Source organism: Lactuca virosa, chromosome 5 (assembly GCF_052849685.1).
Source record: "Lactuca virosa cultivar CGN04683 chromosome 5, Lactuca_virosa_CGN04683_v6, whole genome shotgun sequence".
Lineage (NCBI taxonomy): Eukaryota > Viridiplantae > Streptophyta > Magnoliopsida > Asterales > Asteraceae > Lactuca > Lactuca virosa.
In genome coordinates, this window is record NC_136430.1 from 90014534 (window position 1) to 90040076 (window position 25543).

General features: G+C 37.4%; 3 protein-coding genes across 3 annotated transcripts; 1 reads left to right on the top strand and 2 right to left on the bottom strand.

The window, feature by feature from the left end:
* Positions 1–4385: 4385 nt before the first annotated feature.
* LOC145117288 (peroxidase 9-like) lies at positions 4386–6396 on the top strand. The gene is made up of 4 exons (XM_079053592.1): positions 4386–4747; positions 5367–5558; positions 5650–5815; positions 5903–6396. Exons 1-4 carry the CDS (start codon positions 4436–4438, stop codon positions 6313–6315), a joined length of 1083 nt encoding a protein of 360 aa, XP_078909718.1. The 5' UTR covers positions 4386–4435; the 3' UTR covers positions 6316–6396.
* Positions 6397–6406: 10 nt separating this feature from the next.
* Positions 6407–7857, bottom strand: LOC145117289 (receptor-like cytosolic serine/threonine-protein kinase RBK2). Its single transcript, XM_079053593.1, has 5 exons — positions 7703–7857; positions 7283–7347; positions 7052–7187; positions 6784–6924; positions 6407–6679 (listed from the first exon to the last, which is right to left on the bottom strand). Exons 1-5 carry the CDS (start codon positions 7826–7828, stop codon positions 6512–6514), a joined length of 636 nt encoding a protein of 211 aa, XP_078909719.1. The 5' UTR covers positions 7829–7857; the 3' UTR covers positions 6407–6511.
* A 115-nt stretch (positions 7858–7972) lies between these two features.
* LOC145111463 (uncharacterized) lies at positions 7973–9318 on the bottom strand. Its single transcript, XM_079047736.1, has 3 exons — positions 8952–9318; positions 8753–8850; positions 7973–8645 (listed from the first exon to the last, which is right to left on the bottom strand). Exons 1-3 carry the CDS (start codon positions 9291–9293, stop codon positions 7973–7975), a joined length of 1113 nt encoding a protein of 370 aa, XP_078903862.1. The 5' UTR covers positions 9294–9318.
* Positions 9319–25543: the final 16225 nt, after the last annotated feature.

A 25543-nucleotide genomic window follows, 5' to 3' on the forward strand; every position in this document is an offset into this window, starting at 1 on the left:
GATTTAGATAGGATTGTTTAGACTGACCATACGACGCTTGGGTAGATTGAGTAGTGAGATAAACAAGGGAACCAACGGGATACACTAAATTAATAAACATCTAGAACTATGGCTTAACTTTTTCTTGATGTACGGACTTATGTCCTTAATTCTGGTTTTGATAGGGCAACTGGGGGGTTCTGATAAACTATGTCTGTAGGAAATGATTTTCTTGGTTTACTATCTGTCAGTCATATGTTGCTTCCTCTGCGTGATTGGAAGAGATCCGACCTGGACGCAACATATGCATCTATTTCTAAATTTATCTTCCTCCTTAATAATTGTCTATTCACCTAAAGTAAGGAGTTCATTGGAAGTCCTTGATAACCAAGTTATATCGGGAAGTGAGGAACATGTTCTAGTGCACCTAAAATTGCACTATTTAAGAGGTTGTATGTAGATCTCGCTGCTTAATTTAATTGGACAATAATACCAGTGGTCGTCGTCAGCTAAATGGTTTATTTAGAAACGTTTGTCAATATTCTTTGTGTTTAAGTGGACCACAATACCGACAATTGACTAGATCTATTCATGAAGGTAAAGGTACTGATAAACAAAGTTAAGACTGTCTCACAACTTTGATCCCAATTATTTTTGTTTTTGTTAAATTTGTTCATAGTTTTCCTCTATGCACAAATTTAGGGGGAGAATTAAAAAAAATTCAAAAAATCAAACAAAAATCAAAAAATTCAAAAAATCAAACAAAAATCAGAAAATTAAAAAATTCCAAAAATAGTGTTGTTTCTGTTTTAAGGTTCAAAAAAATCAGAAATCCAAAAATATTGTATGCTAAGTTTTCTTTTAGTTTTGTTTTGTCTTGAAAAGTGAATTCAGATGTAGATGAGACTCATGGAGACTGTATCGAGATTTTCTGAGCCAAGGCTTCATCCGTGATCATCGAAGAATATTCATTCGAAGGAACAAGAAATGAAGATTATTCTTTCAACATTCAATCTTTCAACCCCAGAAGCAAGGTGAAGCTGACTTAAAGATTATGTGACAGATTGCATTGAAACCTCCTCAATCAATTTTCTGCTATTCATGAACCTGCTGAACTGATCTAGAAAATCAGTTATCTCTGATATAATCTCTGAAGATTCTCAAGCTGAAAGTGCTATCTTTCAAGAATCTCTACAAGAAGCCTCCTCACCCAATGTGCGTTCAGAGTCAAATCTTGAAGAAAAGCCCAACTGCTCAAGATGAAGTCATTTATTGAAGATTCATCAAGTTCATCTTGAAGCTGTGAAGAAATCGAAGATAAATGCTGAAGCCAAGCTCCCAATGAAGATTGACAAGAAAAGCCAGCTACATTTTTAGGGGGAGTTTGTTGGGTCAGTTAGAAAAGAAAGCTATAAACCAAGGGGGAGATTATTGGGTCAAAAATATGGTTTATACTTTGCTTTTCTAGGCAATTGGGTTTTCGGTCATCTAATATGTGTTTGCAGTTGTGTGTTCACGGCCCAGGTGGGTGTTTATGGCCGTGAACTGGTTCACGACTGTGAACCTGTTCACGGACCATGTTCCATATAAATAGATGTAAGGGTGAGTAGTACATGTGTGAGTCTGTACAGCTAGAAGAGAGAGACAATGGTGCTAAGTGTGTGTGAATCTTGTAAGGAACTTCATTCTAATCATCAAATCATTCAAGATTCATCTTATTCTTCTTCTCCTTCTTCTCTATTTTTTCTTGCATCGTCCAATTGATTGGGATTCCGTACCATCAATTGGATGTGATTGATACGTCAAGCCAAATTTGGGATTTACGTGCCCCCTTGGGAGAAAATTTGCAAACTATAAACACACCAAGGGTCAAAATGAAAAGTACCTTGAATCGGGTGTTACAACTTTCCCACATTTGTGTCCGGTTTTTCTGGATACTTGCAGTATTTTAGCTAGGCTCTAGAGTATCTAGGAGCCCGATGAAGTGAAGCTTTCCACTCAGAGTTCTGCCCGTGTTTCCCGGTTTTCGCTATAAATTTATGTAAGTTAAGTTGCACTTATTTTACTTTAAGTGTAACTTATATTTATGTTCATAGTCGTTATTATGAATCTATAAATTACATTTATCAGTGATTCCAGTCATAATATTGATTGATCTACTTATAGGAATGATGTCTAGGCTAGATTTAGTGAGGTGTTTAAAGTGGGATTTCCAAACAGTATACTCTATATACCAAACGGACCTTACCTTTGATATAATATTACATGATTGTTCTTTATCAGCTATAGATTAGTACTCGTTTAGATTATTGAGGAATCTAGACTATCGCTATTATAGTTGCAAGGAATATAAAGACTAAGACTTAGTGGTATTCTTATCTAGGTCTTTTAAAAGAAAATGTGTGGTGATAGGCGAAGCTCTGCCTAAATCACCAGTCATCCACTTTTAACAAGTGAGTGCATAGTTACTTTCAAGTTACATATAGATACACGTATTCTAAATGATTAAATGTTATGTGTGTTGTTTAGCTGTGTTTAATATATTTGTGCAACATGATATGGTTATTACTTGATTAACATGTATGCTTATCATACTTAAAATGCTATTAGGATAGTGAAGGGTTGTGCGAAATAATAATGAGAGGCTATGATCATAATACTATCATACTTTTATGCGCAGTCATCTAGAGGAGTATATATGACGACCACTAACTCTTCTAGAAAGTCATGTGGAACACTGGCAGACTCGTTACATGTAGGTGTTAATGAATTATACGTTCATTCGGTGTACTCCATTCCCCACATGGTTGCCTCATTGACACTTATTGCTAACGGAATCCCCGAAGCCGTATTGTCTACTCGCTGTTTACAAAGATTCTTTAGGATAGGTCCCTAAAGATCATCATTTTAGGATCAGGAAGTGAGGATAACGGGAAGGAGAAATCAAGTTATTTGATTGATGTGAAATATACAAAAGATTATAATATTGTGGGTTGAAAACTCTATGTGCTCACCAGACTCTCAAGCCTGACCCACTCAATTTCTTTGTATCACATGTAGCAATACGAATGTAAAAGGATAGTGACATTTGAATCTGCTAAGAGATTTAAGGAGTTTTAAGCTATTAAATAAATTGATGTAAGACCTGTAAAGACTAGTTTAGGCTTATGTTTCTGTATCAATTATGGCATCTCATGTTTTTAAATATTAATGAAAAACGTTTCTTCAGAAATACTTTTGATATTGTTATCATTTCACATTAATAATGTTTTGGGACAAACTTTGCACTAATAAAAGAATAATCTTTTTTAAATAAACATAAAAAATAAAAAAATAGTCGTAAAATTATGGATGTCACACTCATATGTACGGTTATGTGTAACTTAGTCAGATATTGATTTAAATACATCTAACCTAATCAACAACTATCAAACAATTCCTAACATTTTTCATAACTCTAAAACAACAAAAAGAAAAAGATATATCCAACTATTTAAGTGTATTTCATTGCAACACTTTCATACTAAATCATAGGACTCCTTTTATAGGGTTAAAGATCACTTTACCTTTCTACCTTCCACCAATATGGGACAAAAACATTATTTATATTAGCTAATATATCAACAATATGGACATCTTTAACAACGATATTGATCATTCTTAGTCTTCAAAAATTGTGTTTTATTTTTATTTATTTATTTATTTTTTTGCATACTTTTTATTAACTTTAGTTCTTGAATAGTGTTTCTGTTTACCTGTAACAATTTTTTTTAACTTGAGAAGACAATTAAGACTTGCTATCACTACTATCTAATTTTTTAACGTTTTACAATTTGAGGACTTATAATGAAAAGTATAAACAATAAAACCACATTACAATTAAATATTGAAGAATTCATCTTGTAGTTGTCATAAATTGCAATGTTTACATGAAAGACTGGGATTTGTACCTGGCGGACCATATCTTCCTACTGGTCATTGGTATGAAATGAGAGACTAGACGTGTTCTAATGAAGTAAGCGTTTGATTAATTGTTTTGCATAGAGTTTCACACCGTGTGGACCCAAAAATCTGATCTATCATAAATTTACAAAATATTTATAAACAAGCGGAATACTCAAAACACAACGACTTAGTCCAAGAGATTCAGTTATTTTTGTACATTGTACTTATGCATAAATTAAGCAAAGTGTTGGTAATGGTATACTCCATTCCAAAAAGTGGTATCAAATTTGGTCAATGGTAAGGCAAGGTGGTGACATATTAACATCTACATGCACATGCATTCATGGAGTAGGTATACCTCTACCAAAAACCACTCCTCAATCTTGAAGGATTTGGTGATGTAAAGTGGTTGGAATCTATACATGATCATCATCCATCCACCTCTCTATATATCTCTTCATCTTCATGCATTCCTTTCCAACATCACAAACACTCAAACACCTCCACATCAATGGCTTCTTTCAAACTTCTCTACACTACTTTCACACTACTTGCTTTACTCTCCTCCTCCACCTTTTGCTCAGGTTTTCCCAGCTTCCACTTTGGCTGGGGTAGCGGCGGCGGTGGCGGTGGTGGTGGTGGAGGTGGTGTAAGCCGCCCTATTGGTGGTCGGAAGTATTCTGGACTTTTCCCAGGTTTCTACAGTCATACGTGTCCTCAAGCTAATGACATTGTCATGTCAGTCCTTGAAAAGGCCATTTCAAAGGAGCCAAGAATGGCAGCTTCTTTACTCAGGCTTCATTTTCACGACTGTTTTGTTCAGGTAATTTTTAAATCTATCGCTTTTATGATCATAGATTGAGGAGTAATTTAGTCCCTTTCTAATTTTTACATGTTTAGTCAAATTTGAAATAATTTCCAATTCTGGTTCTTAATTGAAGGTTCCATACCTTAAAAAAGAACTAAATTTGATAGCTTAAATTACATTTTTGGTCTTTCAAATAGTTGATTTTTCAACTTGTGTCTCAAAAAGTTTGTCTTGTAATTTTGCTCATTATAATGTGTTGATCTCCCTTCCAAGAAAAATGACTAGTTTTTCGTCTATACTTGCAAAAATCAGTTATAGCACCGAGCAAAAATATAATGTTGAAAGACCCTAAATAAGCACACAAATTGCAAGAAAAACTTTAAGAGATATCTTTTGGGGACAAAATGCCAAAAAATAAGCTATATTCAAGAAGCAAAAATATAATTTACGCAAATCGATATGAAATATGGATCAAAATCAGCATGGTGACAGTTTTATGAACATGAAATTTTGAAATAAAGAACTGAATCGTTAAATATATCAATCTTGGACTATAGTCCTTTATTTTTGTATGTTACTCTAGATTATATCATATAATGTCATTTAATATTGATGTTGATTTATGATTTTCCAGGGATGTGATGCTTCTGTCTTGTTGGATGATCATCCAACATTTAAAAGCGAAAAGAAATCTGTCCCCAACAAAAACTCTCTTCGGGGATTTGAAGTGATCGACGAAATCAAATCTAAACTCGAACAAACATGTCCCGAGACCGTTTCTTGTGCAGACATTCTCGCCCTTGCGGCTCGAGGCTCCACTATTCTCGTAAGCACTCAAAAACCACATTCTCCTCTGACTAAAATACCCTGATCATTTATATGATTAACGAATATTACTCATGAAAATATATATACAGAGTGGAGGACCGAATTGGGAATTGCCATTAGGAAGACGAGATTCAAAAAAAGCAAGTCTCAATGGCTCAAACAAGAACATTCCTCCACCAAATTCCACAATTCAAAACCTTTTAACGTTTTTTCAGCGCCAAGGCCTCAATGAAGTCGATCTAGTCTCTCTTTCTGGTAAGCTAGCTATTTGTTAATCTGTCACTAATGCCGTTATCCGTCGCTAAATCCGTTGCTTGTTGCTTTTTATTTTTTCTTTTGTAGGAGCTCATACGATTGGGATGGCAAGATGTACAACATTCAAGCAACGTCTATACAATCAAAATGGAAACAATCAACCTGATTCAACTTTAGAAAGAAGCTACTACCATGACTTAAAATCAGTATGCCCGAAAACAGGTGGCGACAGTAACATTTCACCATTAGATCGCACATCACCTATAACATTTGACAACACATATTTCAAGCTCATTATGTCGGGAAAAGGACTTCTCACATCCGATCAAGTTCTTCTGTCTGGAAATCTTGGAAAAACCATGGAGTTAGTGAAGCATTTCGCTGATGATCATGTTCTTTTCTTCCGTCATTTTGCTCAATCGATGGTTAAAATGGGAAACATTAGTCCGATTACTGGTTACAAGGGTGAAGTAAGGAAGAACTGTCGTAGGGTTAACTAATTATATATATTTATCTCTCATGTATGTATGTCTATGTACTTTGTTAACTTGTTGAAATTGAAATATGAAGCATTAATTTAAGTATGAGTTATATATATCGAATCATCAATCTCTTTGTTTTTACAGTATCAATCGAACAGAAATTTAAATGATCTCTAATTAAACAAATCGGATTTTAATTAATTTCTGTTGCTTTTCACACTACCCATAGATTTGAGTCTGGAGTTAAGGCCATGATTGAGCTGTTTTCATTCGATCGCAGCCATACATTTGAATCTGGACTTAAGGTCGCAGCTGGGCTGCTTTCAGTTGATGGAAATGTTTGTTCAGCGCAAGAAATCTCTCCTTTCAGAAGTGAAAGCACCTGAATTAAGGATTCAGAAAACAAAAACAAGAATCAAGAAACGAACTTTATCTACAAGTAGCTAAAATTGGATGTTCGTTTGTAAAATTAAAATTATAAATCACCTGGCTCATGCATGGGCTTGAATTCCATCTTGTGCTGATGCATCGAGTTGCAGCAGTTGTCACTACAAGTAATCCATGGAAATCATGCTCGGACTCATCGTATAATATATGGTATGCTCTTTGTGCTAGTAAAGGTCGTGCCTGAACACAGATAATTAATCAATCATGAAACTTGATTTTGACTTTTGAGTTTTGAGGTCAATTGAATAACTTTTTAACTTTAAAAGAGTCAAAAGTGATTGAAGTTAGATGCGCGATTGAGTTATACCCATTTAACGAAATTTTGATCATGTCTTGGAGCAGATCTATTGCAAAAAAGTCTCAACAGCAATATCCCAAATGCAAGAACGTCGGATTTTATCAATTCCAGTGAGTTTTTATCAGAAGGATGTTTGTGCCCGCAACTTTTCGATCGTGTCCAAAAATCGAGAGATAAAATTAAGCCAAATTAATCTCATAACGAATCTCATTTTACATTAAAATTATAATTGAAACTAACCTGCTAGTGGAGGTATCTGATGAATGTTCAATTTGCAGCCATTTAGCATGGGAGAAACCCGTGATCTATGTATAACAAGCAATTATCATAGGAAAACGAGTAAGTTACAACTTTAGTACCTGAGTTTAGGACGTTTTTCATTTTCGGTCCTAAAAAAATCAGATTTCATTTTTGGTCCATATTTGTGTACGTTTTTTTTGTTCAAGAGCAAAGTGGTTATTTTGAAAGTATGACTAAATTACATATCTTGTTATTGAGTATAAATCATTTTTGTAATTTTGATTTTAAAAAGCTTATTCTTGTAAATATTTGATGCTAAACATTTTCTTTTGCGATATGGCCTTTTTTAAAACATAAAAAAATAGGATAAAATTAAACAAATTCAATTTAAAATAAAAACAAAAAAGGTACCAAATTTACCTGAGGTTCTAAGTTGTGGCCTAGAAGAACATTGCATGCTCGTAAATCGCCATGAACTATCGGCCCTCTAGGACATTGTTCATGCATGTAACGCAGACCTTGAGCTATTCCAATTGCTATGTTCATTTTATCGGCAAAATTAATTTCTAATTCCTTTGTCCAGAATCCTGCACCAAAGCATGTTGATTCGCGACATAATAAAACAATTATATCTTCCTAATAAAACTCTAATATTCTTGAGTGCAAAAATGGAAGAAAAAAGTAAAATAGTCACAAACCATTGAGAAATCTGTCCATTAGTGAACCTCTAGAAGCATATGGAAAAACCAAGGCCATCGCATTCTCGTTCTGATGGAATCCAAGCAACCCAACAATGTTTTTATGATACATAGACAAAGCTGCCTTCTTTTCGGCTTCAAGAACGTAATTAAAATGAGTGCCAACGAATCTTTTCACGAAAACAGCAGACGATCTATCTTCAAAATACCCGCTATACACTTGAAACGCCTCATTTGAAGAAACATTAATTATGTTTTTAAACCGATCTGTTATCTCCGATATCACTTCCCAACTTAGTTCAACAATAAATTCTAATCCACGCGAAGTACTCGACGATGATGCTGTGTTGCTTATTTCAACGAAATGATCCTCTGTTTCTTGTGGTGGTTCGCTTGTACTTGCGATGCTTGAAGAACTTGAAGAAGGTTGATAAATGCCCTCAAAATTTGGGAGGATATGATATATGGGTTTTACTTCAATGTTGGACGACTGTTTTTTCTTGTACTTCGAAGGTTTTTGATCTCCATAACCTTCGGCTTTGACTCCTGAAGATTCGCCTGAAGGGTTGCAGGTGTACAAAATCATTTCTTCATCTTCACTAAACATTGATGAAAATTTACAGTTTTTTCGGCTTGTACATGGCACAGTCTCCACCGCAAAACTCCTAAAGAACATAAAAATCATTGTCGAAATAAATCCAGAGAGAGAGAGAGAGAGAGAGAGAGAGAGAGAGAGAGAGAGAGAGAGAGAGAGAGAGAGAGAGAGAGAGACCTTCCTATAACAACCGAAGTTGCTCCTGTATTGAGTTTTTCTTCCGATATAATGGCAGTTAACGTGGGCCCAATGACAATCTTTGCCTCGAACTTAACCTGATTCAGAACCCAAGAACATTAAAAAGACAGCAGCTTTGGAAGAAAAGATGAAGAAATCAATGAGTTTACGTGAAAAAAGATAGATAATTAAAACTTACTCCAATGTTTTTACATTCTCTATGGAATGGTCGGAAGATCCGCATATAGCCCTCTGTTCCCTGACTGATCTCCTCTCTAAGCTTTGTAATGAATATGTCTCTTTTATTATTTGGCTGATGATTCCGGCTATCAGTTCCGATACAACAACTGGAAATAACCGGTGACTGTGTCAGATCGCCGGAGTTAAAGATTACAAGGACAACCACCTCATCGTCCGGCTGCACTATCTGCCGGAGGGCATAACTTAGCGGTGCGACACCACTTTTCTCCCTCAAAACTTTTGGTCCGTCCAACACAACGATGAAGATCTTTGTACGATCTCTCTCTTTTGCAGTAAACATAACTGATTATTGGTGGATCGATGGATTGAGGTAATTGTCGATTGTGATCGTTTTATATATCTTCTTATCGGCTTGTTTACACCGAAGTAGATATATAGTAGCATTTATTGATCGCATAGTAGTTTGGTAGTCCAATTTGCAATGTTGTATAGGATTCCTGCAAACAAAGTTTTCTTGTTTTACCATAGAAAATGTCGTTTTTGAGCTTGAATTCATCGTTAAGATTTTGTTTTGTTTTTCTTTTTCGGGTGGGTGTTCCGCATATGCGATCGAGCCCTGAGTCCTGAATATTTTCTTTGATGTGTTATTGTGGGGTAGACGTTGGTTAACTTTTTTCGGGTGGGTGTTCATTAATTATATATATTCCACAATAGTCGGGTGTTGTTTATAGTCGTTATTTATTTCAATTTGATTAAGAAAGACTTTGTGAAGATAAATAAAAAAGAATAAAGCCATTATGTATATTTTGTTTGTAATATCATATGCTTAAATATCTTATTTATAAAGTAAATTGAAAATAGTAAATTAAATAAATAGTCATGTGTCCAAAAAAATAGAGTTGTATGATAGTTGTTGAATGAGTTAAGATTTAACTCGTCCCAAGTTCTGATTATATTTGTTTGTGACAAAATGACTATTTTACCTTTCTGTTATGTATTGAATAAAATGTATATATTTGACAAAATATTAAAATAAAATTTATAAATTGTTGAAAGTTCTAGTATACGCAAGAGTTATTATAAAATTATATTGCTAATAATATATGATCCTATAGGGTCACACCATATAGTAAGTTACCGTCAATTGATCGTTTATTAGTATAATTTGATTATTAATAAATATATCAATACTTGTATTTAATTGGAAAATTATTATTTCATGGAAATAATATTTTATTAATTGAGAATTTATTATTTGTGGAAATAATATTTATTGGAGAAATAACAGCTTACGAAATATATCATAAAATATGATTATTTATAAGTTATATTTATATCTTAATAAACTAGTTCAATTTATATAAAAGATAATTTTATATGAAAAAAATTAGTTACAATTTATATAAAAGTTAGTTTTATATAAAATAAGATATTTATATATGACTATATATATATATATATATATATATATATATATATATATATATATATATATATATGTTGGGAATTATTTATAAAAATGATTGATTTATATAAAGATAAAATATATGTATATATAAACTAGCCATGAGACAACTTTTGTCTTCTTTTGGACATGTCTTTTTCGAAAAATGGGAGGAGACAAGGCACGCATGCCTTGTCTATTCTTTTGTCACGCTTGAGACAAAGATGTCTATCATTTTACTTTATGGTCTCCTTTCACTTTTTGGCCATTATATAAGAGAAAGCATGGAAGCGTTTTGGATACACTTCTTGCAAGTCTTCTTCTTCCTCTTCTTAGAGCCAAATCCGAGAGCAATGTGCTCTCTAAGGGGGTTGCCAAATTTCGAGCTTTACAAGCTCTTCTTCTCCTCCATTCTCTTGCATTTTGATGCTAGCCAAAGCCCCTTTGTTGTTTCACCTTTGAACATATATTTGTTATACATTTCAAAGGCTTATGAACAACAAATTACAAGTGAATACTAGCATGTTTTGATGGTTCTACTCTTGCTTGGTGGATACTTGTAGAGAACTCTTGCTTTAGAGTTTCATGCCACACTTCATCAACTTCCAACCTCCTATGAGGATTAAAGTCTTTAAAGGTTGTTATGCTTTCCCTTCTATTGTTGTTTTAATCTTTCTAACTCTTGCAAAATAATCCTTGGTGGGTAAAATAGTTTTAGTTTTATTCAACATTTAAAGTTTTCGTTGTCATTTTTACCGGTTGTGAAACCAGATTTTTGAATAAAAACCCAACAATTGTAACACCCATTTTCGAGGATAGATCGATTTAGGGTTTAAGGTAGTCAAAAGCTTGATTTTTGGACAAAATCGAGTGTCACGGCATGACCATAGGGTGGTCACAACGTAACAAGCCAATATGAGAAACATATTTTGGAACTGTTCTCATGACGTGACACATAGGTGGTCACGACGTCAAACCTACTGCAGCCCAAGCCCATAATCTTTTAGGGTTTCCTCCGTATTTAAACCCCTCTAAGTCGATTTAAGGGTTCATTATCAGCATCCATCACCCTCAAACCTCAGAAAAACCTTAACCCTAATCCCCTTCGTGGTTCTTGGCCTTTTTGGTGCATATGGTAGTTAGAAGAAGAAGGAGGATGAGAAGAAGAAGGTGTTCTAGTTGTGGATCTAGCAAGGAAACTTCATCATCATCATCTTGTGCTCATTTTGGACCTTTGTAAGTGCCCAAGATCCAACCTTTATTGCTTAATGTTGTTAGATATAAGTTTTTGTCCCATGTCTTTCATGATTGAGCAAGTTTGAATGGAAGGATTCATAAAATTGGCAACTTTATGGATTTTAAGGGTCCCTTGAGTATTATAAGGTTCGGATCTAGAAGTTGGTTGAGTATTGGATCCATACATGTGAGTTTTGGTGTTATCTTTTCACTTTTGACCTAGAATGGATTGAAGAGATGCATTAAGCATGCATGTCAATAAAGTAATCATTTTTATGGACCTTTAGAGTCCCCTTAAGCTTCAGCATAAGTTAGGATTGAAGATTTAATGGATTAAGGACTCAAATATTTGGATTGTTGCTTCAGACTTCAGTCGCGACGTGACACTAAGGGTGTCACGACATGACAATGAAAGGAACCCACGTCTGTTGTGTCTTTTGTGCTCACGTCGTGACAGAGGAATGTTCACGTCGTGTGTGGCCGAGTTGACTAAGTTGGAGCGAGTCAAGTTGGAATCGGATCAAGCGTTCTCTCACGACGTGACCAAGGGCCAGTCATGACGTGAGGCTTGATGGTTAACATTGATGGCTATTGACTTTGACTTTGACCACTGACTTTTGGCATGGGTTGAGTTTTGGTCAAATATATATCTTTAGAATGTAGACTTAGGGTTTACCTTGTATAGATTATTAGGAGGTGTTCAGCACCCATGCATTGGCTGGGGGGGGGGGGGGAATCTGATAGATGTAAACGGCATGACATTAAGCTGAGTTATAGTTGAATTTGTGAGTCAGGTGAGTCTTCTCACTATACCATATAAGAAGATCAGGGGTTGCCCCTAGCAACTGTACGAAAGACCCGAAGGTGGCTCCTGAAAATTATATGTTGGATTAGTGTCTAAGGCTGTAACTATATTTGGTAAGTACTTGACCCGGTTATGCATGGTCCTTTTGGGTTGCCTTCACCATAGCAACTTGACAGGATGATTTGTTAAGAGAGAAGAGATATTATTAATATATTATGAGAATAATATATATTTAAGGAATAATAATATTATTTGATTAATATAAGTCATGTATTAATTGAGAATTAATTTGGTGACTTAAAGAGGTTAATTGAATAAAGGGCATAAACTGTCAAATGTGTGATAGTTGTATTTTGGGCTATGTATCCTTATGGATATTGGGGTGGACGAAATTTAGGGTTTGGGAACCTTAAATTCGTCCAAGCCTTGTATCTAGAAGGATCTTGGATTGCTTAGGGCCTAAGTCATTCAATTAGGGTTAAAGGAGAAACCCTAATAGCTCATAGTATAAATAGAACCCTTGGGGTGGAGAAATCGACACTCTTGCAAGCCAAGGAACCCTAGGGCGATTTCTATCCCTCCTCCTTCTCTCTCAAGATCATCTTCTTGCTAGTTGGTGTTTGTAAGCCATTAGAGGAGTGACAATTGTAATTCTAAGCTCCAAGAAGAAGAAGTATCAAGCAAGTAATTCAAGGTATTCTTTCAGATCTGATTTCATGTGATTAGATTCAATATATTACATTAGATCTAGTATTGCAAGTCTTGGATTCAATGCATGTTCAATAGAGAAACCTAGATCCAAGCAATTAGGGTTTGCATGTGCACATAGGAAAGTTCTTATGGCTCAAACCCATCAGTGGTATCAGAGCTTTGATTGATTTCTATTGAATTGATGCATTGGTTGATTGCTTGTTGCTTGAAAAATTTGATTTTGTGATTCTGACTGCTGTACTCGGCGAGTTCCACTGTGGACTCGGCGAGTAGCTCCAACTCGGCGAGTCCATAGAGGTACTCGGCGAGTTCGAGCGTCAGAAGGAGGAAGTTTCGGGATTTCTTGCTGTTTTACTTGAGGATACTTGCCTTAACTGTTTTGGGTCATTAAAATCCGATTTTAATCATATATATGAGTATATTCTTGACCTAACAAAAGATAATTACCAATTAGTTGAATAATAATTTCCTTATATGATAATTGTTGATTATTTGAATTGAATTGGTAAATTGTTTTGCAAGTAACATTAAATAAGATCAAATTGAGATAATCTAATTAGATGATTTATATTATTTGCTATTTGATCCTTATGCTTTGAAAAAGTTCAAAGACTTGTCCTCAAGCTTTGAAATTTTAAATTTTGTGATTAAAAGTTTAATTTGGATAATTTTAAATTTCAATCCCTTGAATTTTACAAGTTTAAAATTCAACCCTATACTATTATATTATTACAAGCTTAATATATATATATATATATATATATATATATATATATATATATATGATTTATAATGCTAGTCTTACCGTTAGTAGGCCTCATTCACGAAGCCGGTCTATAAGGTGGGTATAAGGTTGCTGCCTATAAAATGGCGCTTAATGGGTGTACATTCACACCCACCGTTTGCTTGACTGGTGGAGGGTCGTTAGCCGAACGGGTAGGATAGGGCAAAACCTCCTCTCATTAATAAGTATAATGAATCTATATAAAGTAACTAAACATGTTTTATAAAATTCCCAATCTTAGTTACTTTAGGAAAAGTGAATTGATGTAATCCCATGAAATTACACTTTGCACCCTTGCTAAGACATTAATGGAGCGCGTGTGGTTAACCGGCACATTAATTGGGCTCTAAGCAAAGGTGGCAAAGGGTGACTCATTGTTTGTTATAGTTCAATGGAGCGTGTGTGGTTAACCAGCACATTGAATAGGTAACTGTAACAGTGGGGGCGCCTTGTACATTTGCATGGTTATTCACACCCACTTTGTGATCCTCGGCATCCCAGTCACAAACGAGAGGGGCATATCGAGATTTAAACATGCCATTGAAAGGTTCAATGAATCTCAAAGAAATCTAGGAATTCTCAATACACTTAAAAAACTTAAAGCTTATGTTTTTATGGTGAAGAATTAGTGAATCGTCATTCACTTACCTCCAAATTATTTGCATATTGGATTACGGCATCCCTTTTCTAATGTGTAAATAACGTTGTTGGGTCCTAGCCCTAATTTTTCATTTTGGGTGTTAATTAGGGACTTAATCTAATCAAACTTTGTTCTTTCTATTTGTAGATGTCTAACGCAAACAACGCAGCTGCTAGCTCATTTCCTCTAATGAGCCTTTGTCAAAAAGTGACATTCGATGGAACGAACTTTAGCGAATGGATAAGATACATTCGCACAATCGCGCGTTACGAGGACAAAGAGTATGTTCTCGATGAGAAACTCGAAAAAGATCAATCCAGAAACTGCTACTCCTGAAGAAATGGCTGTCTTTGAGAACCATGAGCGTGATACAACGAAGGTCCATTGCATCATGATAGCCACAATGAACACAGAATTCCAAAAGTCCTATGAGGACATGTATCCTTATGAGATGCATTTAGACTTGATGGAGAGGTATCACCAAAGCGCGAGGCAAGAGCGCTATGAAATCATAACGAATATGATTACTGCTAAAATGGGAAGTGGAGAGTCTCTTACTGTGCACTTGCAAAAGATGCAAAGGTATGTTGATCGTCTTCGCAAGTTGAATGTCAACTTTGGGGAAGATTTGGCTATCGACATTGTTCTTCACTCCTTGCCCTCATGTTACAACCAATTTAGGATGACCTACCACATGAACAAGGAAGAGGTCACCCTAAGCAAACTCCAAGGGCTCCTGAGGACTGTTGAGAGCAACCTCAAGGACAAGTCTGTTGCACCAACTCCCAATCCACCCGTTGCTCCTGTTTTGGCTATTGGACAGGGAAGGGGCAAGAAGAGGAAGGTTTTTTCAAAGAACCACCACAAAGGAAAGTCCCAAAATGGTTCCTCTTCTAGTGGGACCAAGGTTGATCCTGCTAAGCCCAACCCAAACCCAAAGGAGGTAGAGTGCCACCATTGCCACAAAATAGGGCATTGGAAGAGAAGCTGCCTGGAATATCTGCAAGCCATCAAGGATGGGAAGATCAAGCCATCTTTCACAGGTATTTACACAATTAAATCTAATGATTCATCTCATGCTATTTCTTGGGTTCTTGATACAGGGTGTGGTTACCACATTTGTTCTGATTTGCAGGGACTAGGAAGAAATAGGGATGTGGAGCTTGGAAGAATAAATCTGATCATGGGAAACAGAAGAACGTCGCCTGTCACCAAGATTGGAGTGTATTCTTTAGAGCTTAGGAATGGTTTGAATTTAGAATTAAATAATTGTTGCTACTCGCCAGATATGGCAAGAAACATCATTTCTTTTCATGGTTTATTTAGACAAGGATTTAGATATTCGTTTAATAATGAGAATGGTTCGATTTATGCTTATCTAAATGGTGTTTTACATTTTGAAGCAATGCCTTGTAATGGAATTTATGAAACTGTTATGGTTGTACATAACCTAGGAAATGATGTGTTGTGTATGGATTCTTCCAATGGTATGGATAAAGCATCCTTGTGGCATTGTCGTCTTGGACATGTCAACAAGAAGCGCATATCCCAACTCCAAAAGGATGGAGTGTTGGAATCGTTCGACCTTAGGGAAGATGACACGTGCGAATCTTGTTTACTTGGAAAGATGACCAAGTCACCCTTCACTGGCACTTGTGCGAGGGGTGAGGGTTTATTGGATCTCATACATACAGATGTATGTGGACCCTTTAGATCCACCACAAGGGATGCAAATCGCTTCTATGTGACTTTCACAGATGATTATAGCAGATATGGGTATATCTACTTAATCAAGCACAAGTCAGAAACTTTTGAAAAGTTCAAAGAGTTTAAATAAGAAGTGGAGAATCAATTGGGCAGGAAAATCAAGATGCTTCGATCTGATCGAGGTGGAGAGTACCTAAGTCTTGAATTCCACGACTACCTCAAGGAATGTGGAATAGTTTCACAATTGACGCCACCTAGGACACCACAATTGAATGGTGTAGCTGAGAGGCGTAATCGAACCTTGCTAGACATGGTTCGTTCCATGATGAGTCGTGCTTCACTACCTATCTCATTCTGGGGGTATGCCTTAGAGACTGCCGCCCATATCCTTAATTTAGTACCCACAAAGAAGGTTGCCAAAACACCTCACGAGATGTGGACAGGGAAAGCTCCCTCGTTGGCACATATCAAGGTTTGGGGCTGTGAAGTTTTCGTAAGACGAGAAACTCACGACAAGCTCGAACCTCGTGGTGAGCGATGTATATTCATCGGCTACCCACAGAGATCCTTTGGATATCTCTTCTATAGACTGAGTGACAATGTTGTCTTCGTTGCGAGGAGAGGGGCTTTCCGAGAGCTAGAACTCATAAGCCAAGGAGACAGTGGGAGGCAAGTCGATCTTGAAGAGATTCAAGAATCTAGCGATGAAGGAACCTCTAACACTGGCGCTCAACCCGAGGAGGAAACTCCAGTTGAACCAATTGACGAGTCCTTACCTCTTAGACGTTCCGAAAGAGTTAGAGTTCAACCCCAGTTTTTATGGTTTTCATATTACTACCGAAGGGGACACGTATATTAGTGATGGTACACTAATAAATCTAGATGAACCTAATAGCTATAAGGAAGCCATGGCAGGCCCAGAGTCTGTAAAATGGAAAGAGGCGACAGACAGCGAGATTCAGTCCATGTATGACAACCAAGTTTGGAATTTGGTTGACAATGTACCAGGTCGTAAGACGGTCGGGTGCAAGTGGATCTTCAAGAAGAAGACCGACGTGGATGGGAACGTGCACACTTATAAGGCGCGATTGGTTGCGAAGGGTTTCACTCAGACTCCTGGAGTTGACTACGACGAAACCTTCTCACCAGTTGCGAAGATAAAGTCTATTAGGGTGATGCTAGCCATTGCTGCATTTCATGACTATGAAATATGGCAAATGGATGTAAAAACCGCTTTGCTTAATGGGAAGTTGGCTGAGGATGTTTACATGGCTCAGCCAGAGGGTTTTGTCGATCCAAAGCATCCCAATAGAGTGTGTAAGCTTGAGAAGTCCATTTATGGGCTTAAGCAAGCGTCTCGCAGATGGAATCTTTGCTTCGATGAGAAAGTCAAAGAGTTTGGATTTGTACGAAGTGAAGATGAATCATGTGTATATGTCAAGGCCAGTGGGAGTATAGTTAGATTTCTCGTTTTGTATGTCGATGACATACTGCTCATAGGAAACAACGTCCCGACTCTGCAGGAGGTTAAGTCCTGGCTCGGGAAGTGTTTCGCTATGAAGGACCTCGGAGAGGCTTCCTATATTTTAGGAATAAGGATAGTGAGAGAACGAAGTAAGAGACTAATAGGACTTAGTCAGAATACTTACTTGGATAAAGTACTAAAACGTTTTTGTATGGAAAACTCAAAGAAGGGAGAACTACCGATACAGAGTAATACCAAATTGAGTAAGACTCAAAGCCCTAGTACAGAAGCCGAGATAGCTGAGATGAGCCAAGTACCATATGCTTGCGCAGTTGGCTCAATCATGTACGCTATGAGTTGTACTCGCCCTGATGTGGCCTTTGCTTTGAGCATGGTCAGTAGATATCAGGGGAACCCAGGTAGAGCTCATTGGATTGCAGTCAAGAATATACTTAAGTACCTTCGGAGGACCAAGGAATGGTTTTTAGTCCTCGGAGGGAGTGATGACTTAAAGGTACAAGGGTATAGTGACGCCAGCTTTCAGACCGACAGGGACAACTACCGTTCGCAGTCGGGCTGGGTCTTTACCCTTAATGGGGGAGCGGTGACTTGGAAAAGTTCCAAGCAAGAAACAGTAGCTGATTCAACGTGCGAATCAGAGTACATTGCAGCGAGTGAAGCGTCAAAGGAGGCTATGTGGTTGAAGAACTTCATTGGTGATCTTGGAGTTGTGCCCACCATAAAGGAGCCTATGGAAATTTTCTGTGATAATGAAGGAGCGGTTGCCTTGACCAAGGAACCGAGGGATCATGGTAGATCTCGACATATTGACAGAAAATATCATTTTATTAGACATCGAGTAGAAGAAGGACACCTCGTGGTAAAAAGGGTATCGTCAGAGGATAACCCAGTCGTTCATATGTTGGAAGTAGGTATGAATGAAGACTGTCATGAATTGGTGTGTAGATTGTCTAAAGTGTATTAGACATTGCAAAGGTTTGCTGCAACGTTCATGAGTGCTTATGAACTTGATTTGAGCATTGGAATAAACCCGCACTTGTTGGAATCACTTCATGGAATTTATCACGAGTGATCACAAGATGGTAATATCATATAGTCTTAAAACCTAGATATATGGTTTATTGTTTATTAATTGGTTGTGCATTGATAATACGCAAACGCATCAGTAACTTGATGTTATAAAACGTATTGTTGTGTGTAATTTGATTAGTGGATAATAAATGCATATAAGTCGAAGTTTATCTGTTCCTTTTATCCTAAGAGGGTAAAAGCGATATCAGGGCCCTTCGATGATTTGATTTGACTTATGTGCCGGGCCCGGTCAGAACTAAATTGATGTGTTCGATTAAGTTCTATGTCAAATGAATCTGAGATCGAGAAACAAATTGCAGGACAATAAGTATGACCATGTTCCATGTAATTGTCCGCACGATATCTAGAACAGAGGATTATACGATCCCTTATCTAAAGGACAGGATACTGATAAGATCAGAGTTGACAGCGTCTTTGAGAGCTACGATTGCTAATCGGATTGTGTTTGCATATATAGTTACTAGACTTATCCAAGTGGGAGACTGTTGGATTAGTGTCTAAGGCTGTAACTATATTTGGTAAGTACTTGACCCGGTTATGCATGGTCCTTTTGGGTTGCCTTCACCATAGCAACTTGACAGGATGATTTGTTAAGAGAGAAGAGATATTATTAATATATTATGAGAATAATATATATTTAAGGAATAATAATATTATTTGATTAATATAAGTCATGTATTAATTGAGAATTAATTTGGTGACTTAAAGAGGTTAATTGAAAACTGTCAAATGTGTGATAGTTGTATTTTGGGCTATGTATCCTTATGGATATTGGGGTGGACGAAATTTAGGGTTTGGGAACCTTAAATTCGTCCAAGCCTTGTATCTAGAAGGATCTTGGATTGCTTAGGGCCTAAGTCATTCAATTAGGGTTAAAGGAGAAACCCTAATAGCTCATAGTATAAATAGAACCCTTGGGGTGGAGAAATCGACACTCTTGCAAGCCAAGGAACCCTAGGGCCGATTTCTATCCCTCCTCCCTCTCTCTCAAGATCATCTTCTTGCTAGTTGGTGTTTGTAAGCCATTAGAGGAGTGACAATTGTGACTCTAAGCTCCAAGAAGAAGAAGTATCAAGAAAGTAATTCAAGGTATTCTTTCAGATCTGATTTCATGTGATTAGATTCAATATATTACATTAGATCTAGTATTGCAAGTCTTGGATTCAATGCATGTTCAATAGAGAAACCTAGATCCAAGCAATTAGGGTTTGCATGTGCACATAGGAAAGTTCTTATGGCTCAAACCCATCATTATATGCAAGACTAGGGTCTAGACCCTGGTAGTTATATGTAGGATACTAGGGTTCTTTGTGATGCTTGCATGGAAGACCAGGATGTTGCTCTTGGCACTTGTTTGTAAGACCTGGGTTTTATCCCTTGGCTTGTCAAGGAAAGAACATGATGTAAATTTTGGCATTATATTGATTGTAAGACTATGGATGGCACATAGAATTCCCTATTCTATGTATGGTATGTGGTATTTTGCGAAACTCACTAAGCTTTGTGCTTACGGTTTGTGGTTTAACATGTTTCAGGTATGTTAGATTTTGGCATTATATTGATTGTAAGAATTGGACATTATGTTAGATTTGGAATCTATGTTGGTGGAATTAATTGCTAAGTGTATGTTTGAAAAATTGTATATGATTAGGATCATATAGCCCTAGAATGAATGATTAGCCTTATTTCCTGTTCCTCATCTGGTTGTGGTCTTAGGGTAGAATCAATTATTCGATAGTCTATTTGATCATATATTATGTATAATTTGCATGAATAAGGAAACCGGTAGTGTTAGTGGAAGTTCCTTGCATCGTCGCAACAAGTGAATTGGGGATGTCCTTTGATTGGTTTATGGCTTTTGAGTGTAATGCACGAATGTTGCTTCCTTTGTGCTTTGTGGGATTCTTATTGATGTAAGTTAACTATTAAGTGAATATGTTGTGTTACATGATGCAAAGGTTAAATAATTTTAGAATTATTAATTCGGTCCTATTACGCAGCTCTCATCTGAGTCTAACCGTTATAGGGTTGAGTCTTTTATTCGAAAGATTATTTAAGTTTTGTTGCATATAATTGCATTCATGAAGTAGTTAGTTGACATTGGTAGGAGTTATTTAGCGGTTGATGGTAGGGTGAGGTGGGGGATCCTAGGAGAGCCTAGAAAATGCTTTAGTGCGAGTAATGTGTTGTTTAGCGGGGATTGGAAGTACCGGGTTGAGAAGGTGACTTATAGGATTCGAGATGATTCTTGAGGAAAGTACGGATATGTATGGAAGCTAGTATTAGGCTTGTAATACTAAAAGCACAAGATCCGTACACGAATCAAGGAAAGTCATAGTGAATCTAGGATGCCTGTAAGATGAGGAATTCTTGGGTATGTTCTGATCTTTTGGGTGGATGTTTTTTAGTATGGTGATGAGCACTAGTGGAGGAGGTTCTGATTCAAGTTCAAGCTCTAGTGTTGATCCCATTGATGAGAGGATACACGAGTTTGTTATGTCTGAGATCACTCGTGGTATTTTGGATGCAACTCCTGTGATGTTTGGTACCATTAAAGAGGGGATCATAAAGATGATGGATGAGCGGATTGGGGCTTTTCGTGCAGAGATTGCAGCTAATCGGATCGGATCATGGACACTCATTTTTTAGGAGTTCAAGGCTTGCCGAGCCCCAGAGTTCTTCGAGGAGAAAGGCCTCATTGCTAGTAGGCAGAGGATTGTTGTAACGCCCGTAGATCCGGGCTAGTCAATTTAGAGATAATAGGGATCAAAAACGACTTTTTGACAAAAGATTATTTAGAATAAATAATCTTAACCAAGTTTTAGAATACGTCTCAAGGGTTCCGTACATATAAAGAACGTTGAAATCCGAGTTATAACGAAGAAGTTATGGTACGTCGAAGTTTTATGGCAAAACCGACACGACACCGGGAGACGTAAATAGTGAATTTACGATGGAGGACTTTTTAGCCTTATAAATATAAACAAAAGTTATAGTATACGTTAAACCGAGAACATACAAAAAAAGAACGCCCAAATCTGACTTCGTATGAGGAAGTTATGAATTTTCTAAGATTTGGCTTAGCAGTGCACAACCCGAAACTCGAATTTTAGATTGAGCGGTTTTTGGCCTACGCGACCTAAATGAGAATTGAAGATCTCATTAATAGGAACTCAACGGTAAAAAGACAGACGAAAACAGAGTCCGTATGTAGAAGTTATGAATTTTACGCGGACATTTAACAATATAATCTCCTCTTACTGTTAAATTTCAGATCGGTCGAGAATTAGCCATTGGAGTCAAAATGAAAGTTGTAGATCTTATTTCTACCTACACGTGGATATAAAGAACGTCAAAAACGGAGGTAGTATGTGAAAGTTACGGGTTTTAAAAGTCGGAAGTGTGCTGTGCGAAAATGGGTGATGTGGCACAATCTTGGTCATTGCTTTCTCCCCAAGTCTTGCCACTAGATGGTGACATGTGGCACCAAGTTCAGCCATTTTTCACCCTATAAATAGAACCTCTCCCACCCTCATTTTCTTCACACCTTTCCCATTCTTTTTTCTCTTTACTCTCTCTCTAGAACCTCTCTCTAGCCTCGAAACCCCCCGAAAAGCCTAGGGAACCTCCCTAGCACGAGGCGAAAGCCCTGGAGTGCTCGACGGCTCCGAGAAGAAGAGATTTTCGGCTCGGGAACGCTGCTCCAAGCAAAGCCCGGTTTTCTATAAAACCCGCTGTAAGTGACCTACGCCTACGCTATTTTTAATATAGCTTTTATTTAATTATAGTAACGTTATTAGGAACTTATAATAAGTACTTGGGCTATTATTATGGGTTATATAAGTATTGTTTAACGCTTATATAATAGTAATAATAGCTAGACTATTAATTAGTCTCGGCGAATAATAGACTAAACTCTAGTGGTAATAATACTAGGTTTCGTCGAAGGAAATTATTTTTTTAAGAAGCGAAGCGCTGTCTGAGTTCGGAATCACCACCTTTTCAAGTGAGTGCATAGTTACTTTCATCTTACACATAGATATGAAGTATTTTATATAAATTACGTGCTATGTGTGCATATTATCTGTATACTTGCTATCTATGCTGGAGGAACGATTTTATACAAGTTTTATATGATTTAAACTGTATATGTATTTATACCTACATAATATGTCGGGTAAAACATGGGTAGATGACATATGAGTTGGATGATGAGTTAGACCATGAGGTAAGGGTGAGAGGTGGACGATGTGAGAAGCCTTTTTCCCAAATGATGTCCCCGTCATCTAGCAGAGTATGGATGACAACCACAGACTATTCTAGACAGTCCAGTGGAACGCTAGCAGGCTCGCAACCTGTAGGTGTTGTGAACGATGTGTTCACCCGGTGTACTCTAAACCCTGGCGATCATGCAGACTTGGTGCCTAAACCTTAGCGATCATGCAGACTTGGTGCCAAAACCCTGGCGACTATGTGGACTTAGTTCCTGTTGTATAAACCATGGCGACTATGCAGACTTAGTGTCTAAACCCTGGTGACTATGCGGACTTAGTGCCTATTGTATAAATCCTGGCGACTATGCAGACTTAGTGCCTAAACCGCGGTGACGATGGACTTCGTGCCGATTCCTTAGGATGATCCTTAGGAATGAATGAACGAGGAATAGTTGATTCTTAGGGTAGATCCTTAAGAGTAAAGAAGATAATGGGGATGGGTAATTAGGTTGATTGTTTGATGTTTAAACATAATAATTATATTATTGTGGGTTGAAAACCCTATGTACTCACCAGGTTTCCCAACCTAACCCACTCAAGCTTATTTGTATCACAGGTGTCAATGTAACATCCGGATTCCCATGTATTTTATTTTAACCTTTTATTTTGAGTTATAGAGAGGGACTCGACGAGTTGGCGCCTAGACTCGTCGAGTAGGATCGCGATTCGCTGATTGAATTAATGAATGGAATCGACGAGTCGGCTAGGTGACTCGACGATTCTGTACTGGTGGCAGAAACCCTAAGCCTTGGGGCCTGTGCCCTATTTAAAGTCATTTATGGCCTTCATTTGCGGCCACTACACCCCTGAGAAACCCTAGAGACCAGAGAGAAAGCTTGTAGTGCAAGAGGAGAGCTAATTCATCATTCTTTGGTGTGTTTTAGCAAAGAGAAGGAAGGATTTCGAGCTTGGCTGACTTGTGGGACTCAAATCTTCCATCATTTCGTTCAGAGCTGTTGTGGGAGGTAAGGATTCATGTCTATCTTCATTTGAGTAATAGATTTCATGAATCTAGGGTTTCATCTCTTCACTTTGGTAAGAGATCTAGTGTGTGTGTGATGTCCCCTTGTGACAATATTTCAGATCTGGACCTTGAGAGGTCCAGAGAGTCCCTATTTTTCAGCTTTATGCAATCCTTTATGAGTTTTGGGGCCTAGGTTATTATATTAAGGGTTATTTTGGCATATAGAGATGATAGTGTGATGCATGGGCCTAAAGTTCGAACCTTTACGTGACTTTTGAGTGCTAGAAGGCCAGATCTACTAGTTGGTGAAGCAGATCTGACCTCATAAGGTCGTTTGAGTGTTGTCATGGAGGGAACTCGCTGAGTCTATAATGGGACTCGACGAGTCGAGTCGGGTTGACCCGCGATTCATGACCAGTGGTGACTCGTCGGGTGGAAGGTTCGCTCGGCGAGTCGAGTGAGGTTAGATAGACCCAGAGGACACGCTTGGACTCGCCGAGTCACCTATGTGAACTCGACGAGTCTGGTCAAAGTTGACTGTTGACGTTCGTTGACTTTTAGGGTCCAGTCAATGTTTGGACTTTTGAGCCATTGGAGGGGTAAAATGGTCTTTTACCCTCCTGAGAGAACTTAGAGAGGGAATAGCCTAGCCTTTGAAAGTCGTATTGATTAGAGTAATTATTTTATGTGATTAGGCGGAGGCTGGATCAGTATTTCTGAGTTCGAGATTTACCAAGCTACCCGAGGTGAGTCTTCTCACTATACTTTACCTAGAGTGGTAATTAGAGTATGTGACAGAGTATGTTGTATGCTATGATATCTATGTGATTCTGTGCTGTGTATGATTCAGAGTTTACAGAGTTAGGACCGGAAGGTCCACAGAGTTATGGGACTGGAGGGTCCCACTGAGACACTTTGACCAGAGGGTCATACAGAGTTATAGCCTCGAGTGGCTAATATGTGTTGTATGTGGTAGTTTGGGGAACTCACTAAGCATTTATGCTTACAGTGTTATGTGTTATGTGTTTCAGGTACTAGTGACGATCACGGGAAGGCGCCGGCATGATCCGTACACACAGACCGAGGATTTTATTTATGATCTTGGGATATGTTTTATTTGATGTCAATTGTTGAACATGAGATTCGAGAATGTTTAAATGATAATCATGTTGTTTGAAAAACGAAAAATTGTTTTGAAAATTTATGTCGTTACAAGTTGGTATCAGAGCCTTGGTTTGAGGGATTCGGACGCACCTTCGGGCGTATCTGAACTCAAACTGAGGATTTGAGGAATTTTTCGCAATAAAACGATTTTTCTAAAAATAGTAAAAGGGTACGAGACGAGCAGAACAGAGCAGTGTGTACGGTCAGCCAGCGCCCGAACGGTGATTTCCCTGAATACCCTTACATTATGTGTTATGAGATACGTTGTGATATGTTATGCGTG

What these genes read in the sequence shown, in the direction of transcription:
- LOC145117289 (XM_079053593.1), bottom strand. Translation starts at nt 7,828, where the DNA reads ATGAACATAGCAATTGGAATAGCTCAAGGTCTGCGTTACATGCATGAA. An exon ending in GCCACAACTTAGAACCTCAG is followed by an intron (nt 7,348 to 7,702) that starts GTAAATTTGGTA and finishes TGTTATACATAG; the next exon opens with ATCACGGGTTTCTCCCATGC. An exon ending in CAAGCCCATGCATGAGCCAG is followed by an intron (nt 6,680 to 6,783) that starts GTGATTTATAAT and finishes TCCTTAATTCAG; the next exon opens with GTGCTTTCACTTCTGAAAGG.
- LOC145117288 (XM_079053592.1), top strand. Translation starts at nt 4,436, where the DNA reads ATGGCTTCTTTCAAACTTCTCTACACTACTTTCACACTACTTGCTTTA. An exon ending in TTCACGACTGTTTTGTTCAG is followed by an intron (nt 4,748 to 5,366) that starts GTAATTTTTAAA and finishes ATGATTTTCCAG; the next exon opens with GGATGTGATGCTTCTGTCTT. An exon ending in CGATCTAGTCTCTCTTTCTG is followed by an intron (nt 5,816 to 5,902) that starts GTAAGCTAGCTA and finishes TTTCTTTTGTAG; the next exon opens with GAGCTCATACGATTGGGATG.
- LOC145111463 (XM_079047736.1), bottom strand. Translation starts at nt 9,293, where the DNA reads ATGTTTACTGCAAAAGAGAGAGATCGTACAAAGATCTTCATCGTTGTG. An exon ending in GAGAATGTAAAAACATTGGA is followed by an intron (nt 8,851 to 8,951) that starts GTAAGTTTTAAT and finishes GTTCTGAATCAG; the next exon opens with GTTAAGTTCGAGGCAAAGAT. An exon ending in ACTTCGGTTGTTATAGGAAG is followed by an intron (nt 8,646 to 8,752) that starts GTCTCTCTCTCT and finishes TATGTTCTTTAG; the next exon opens with GAGTTTTGCGGTGGAGACTG.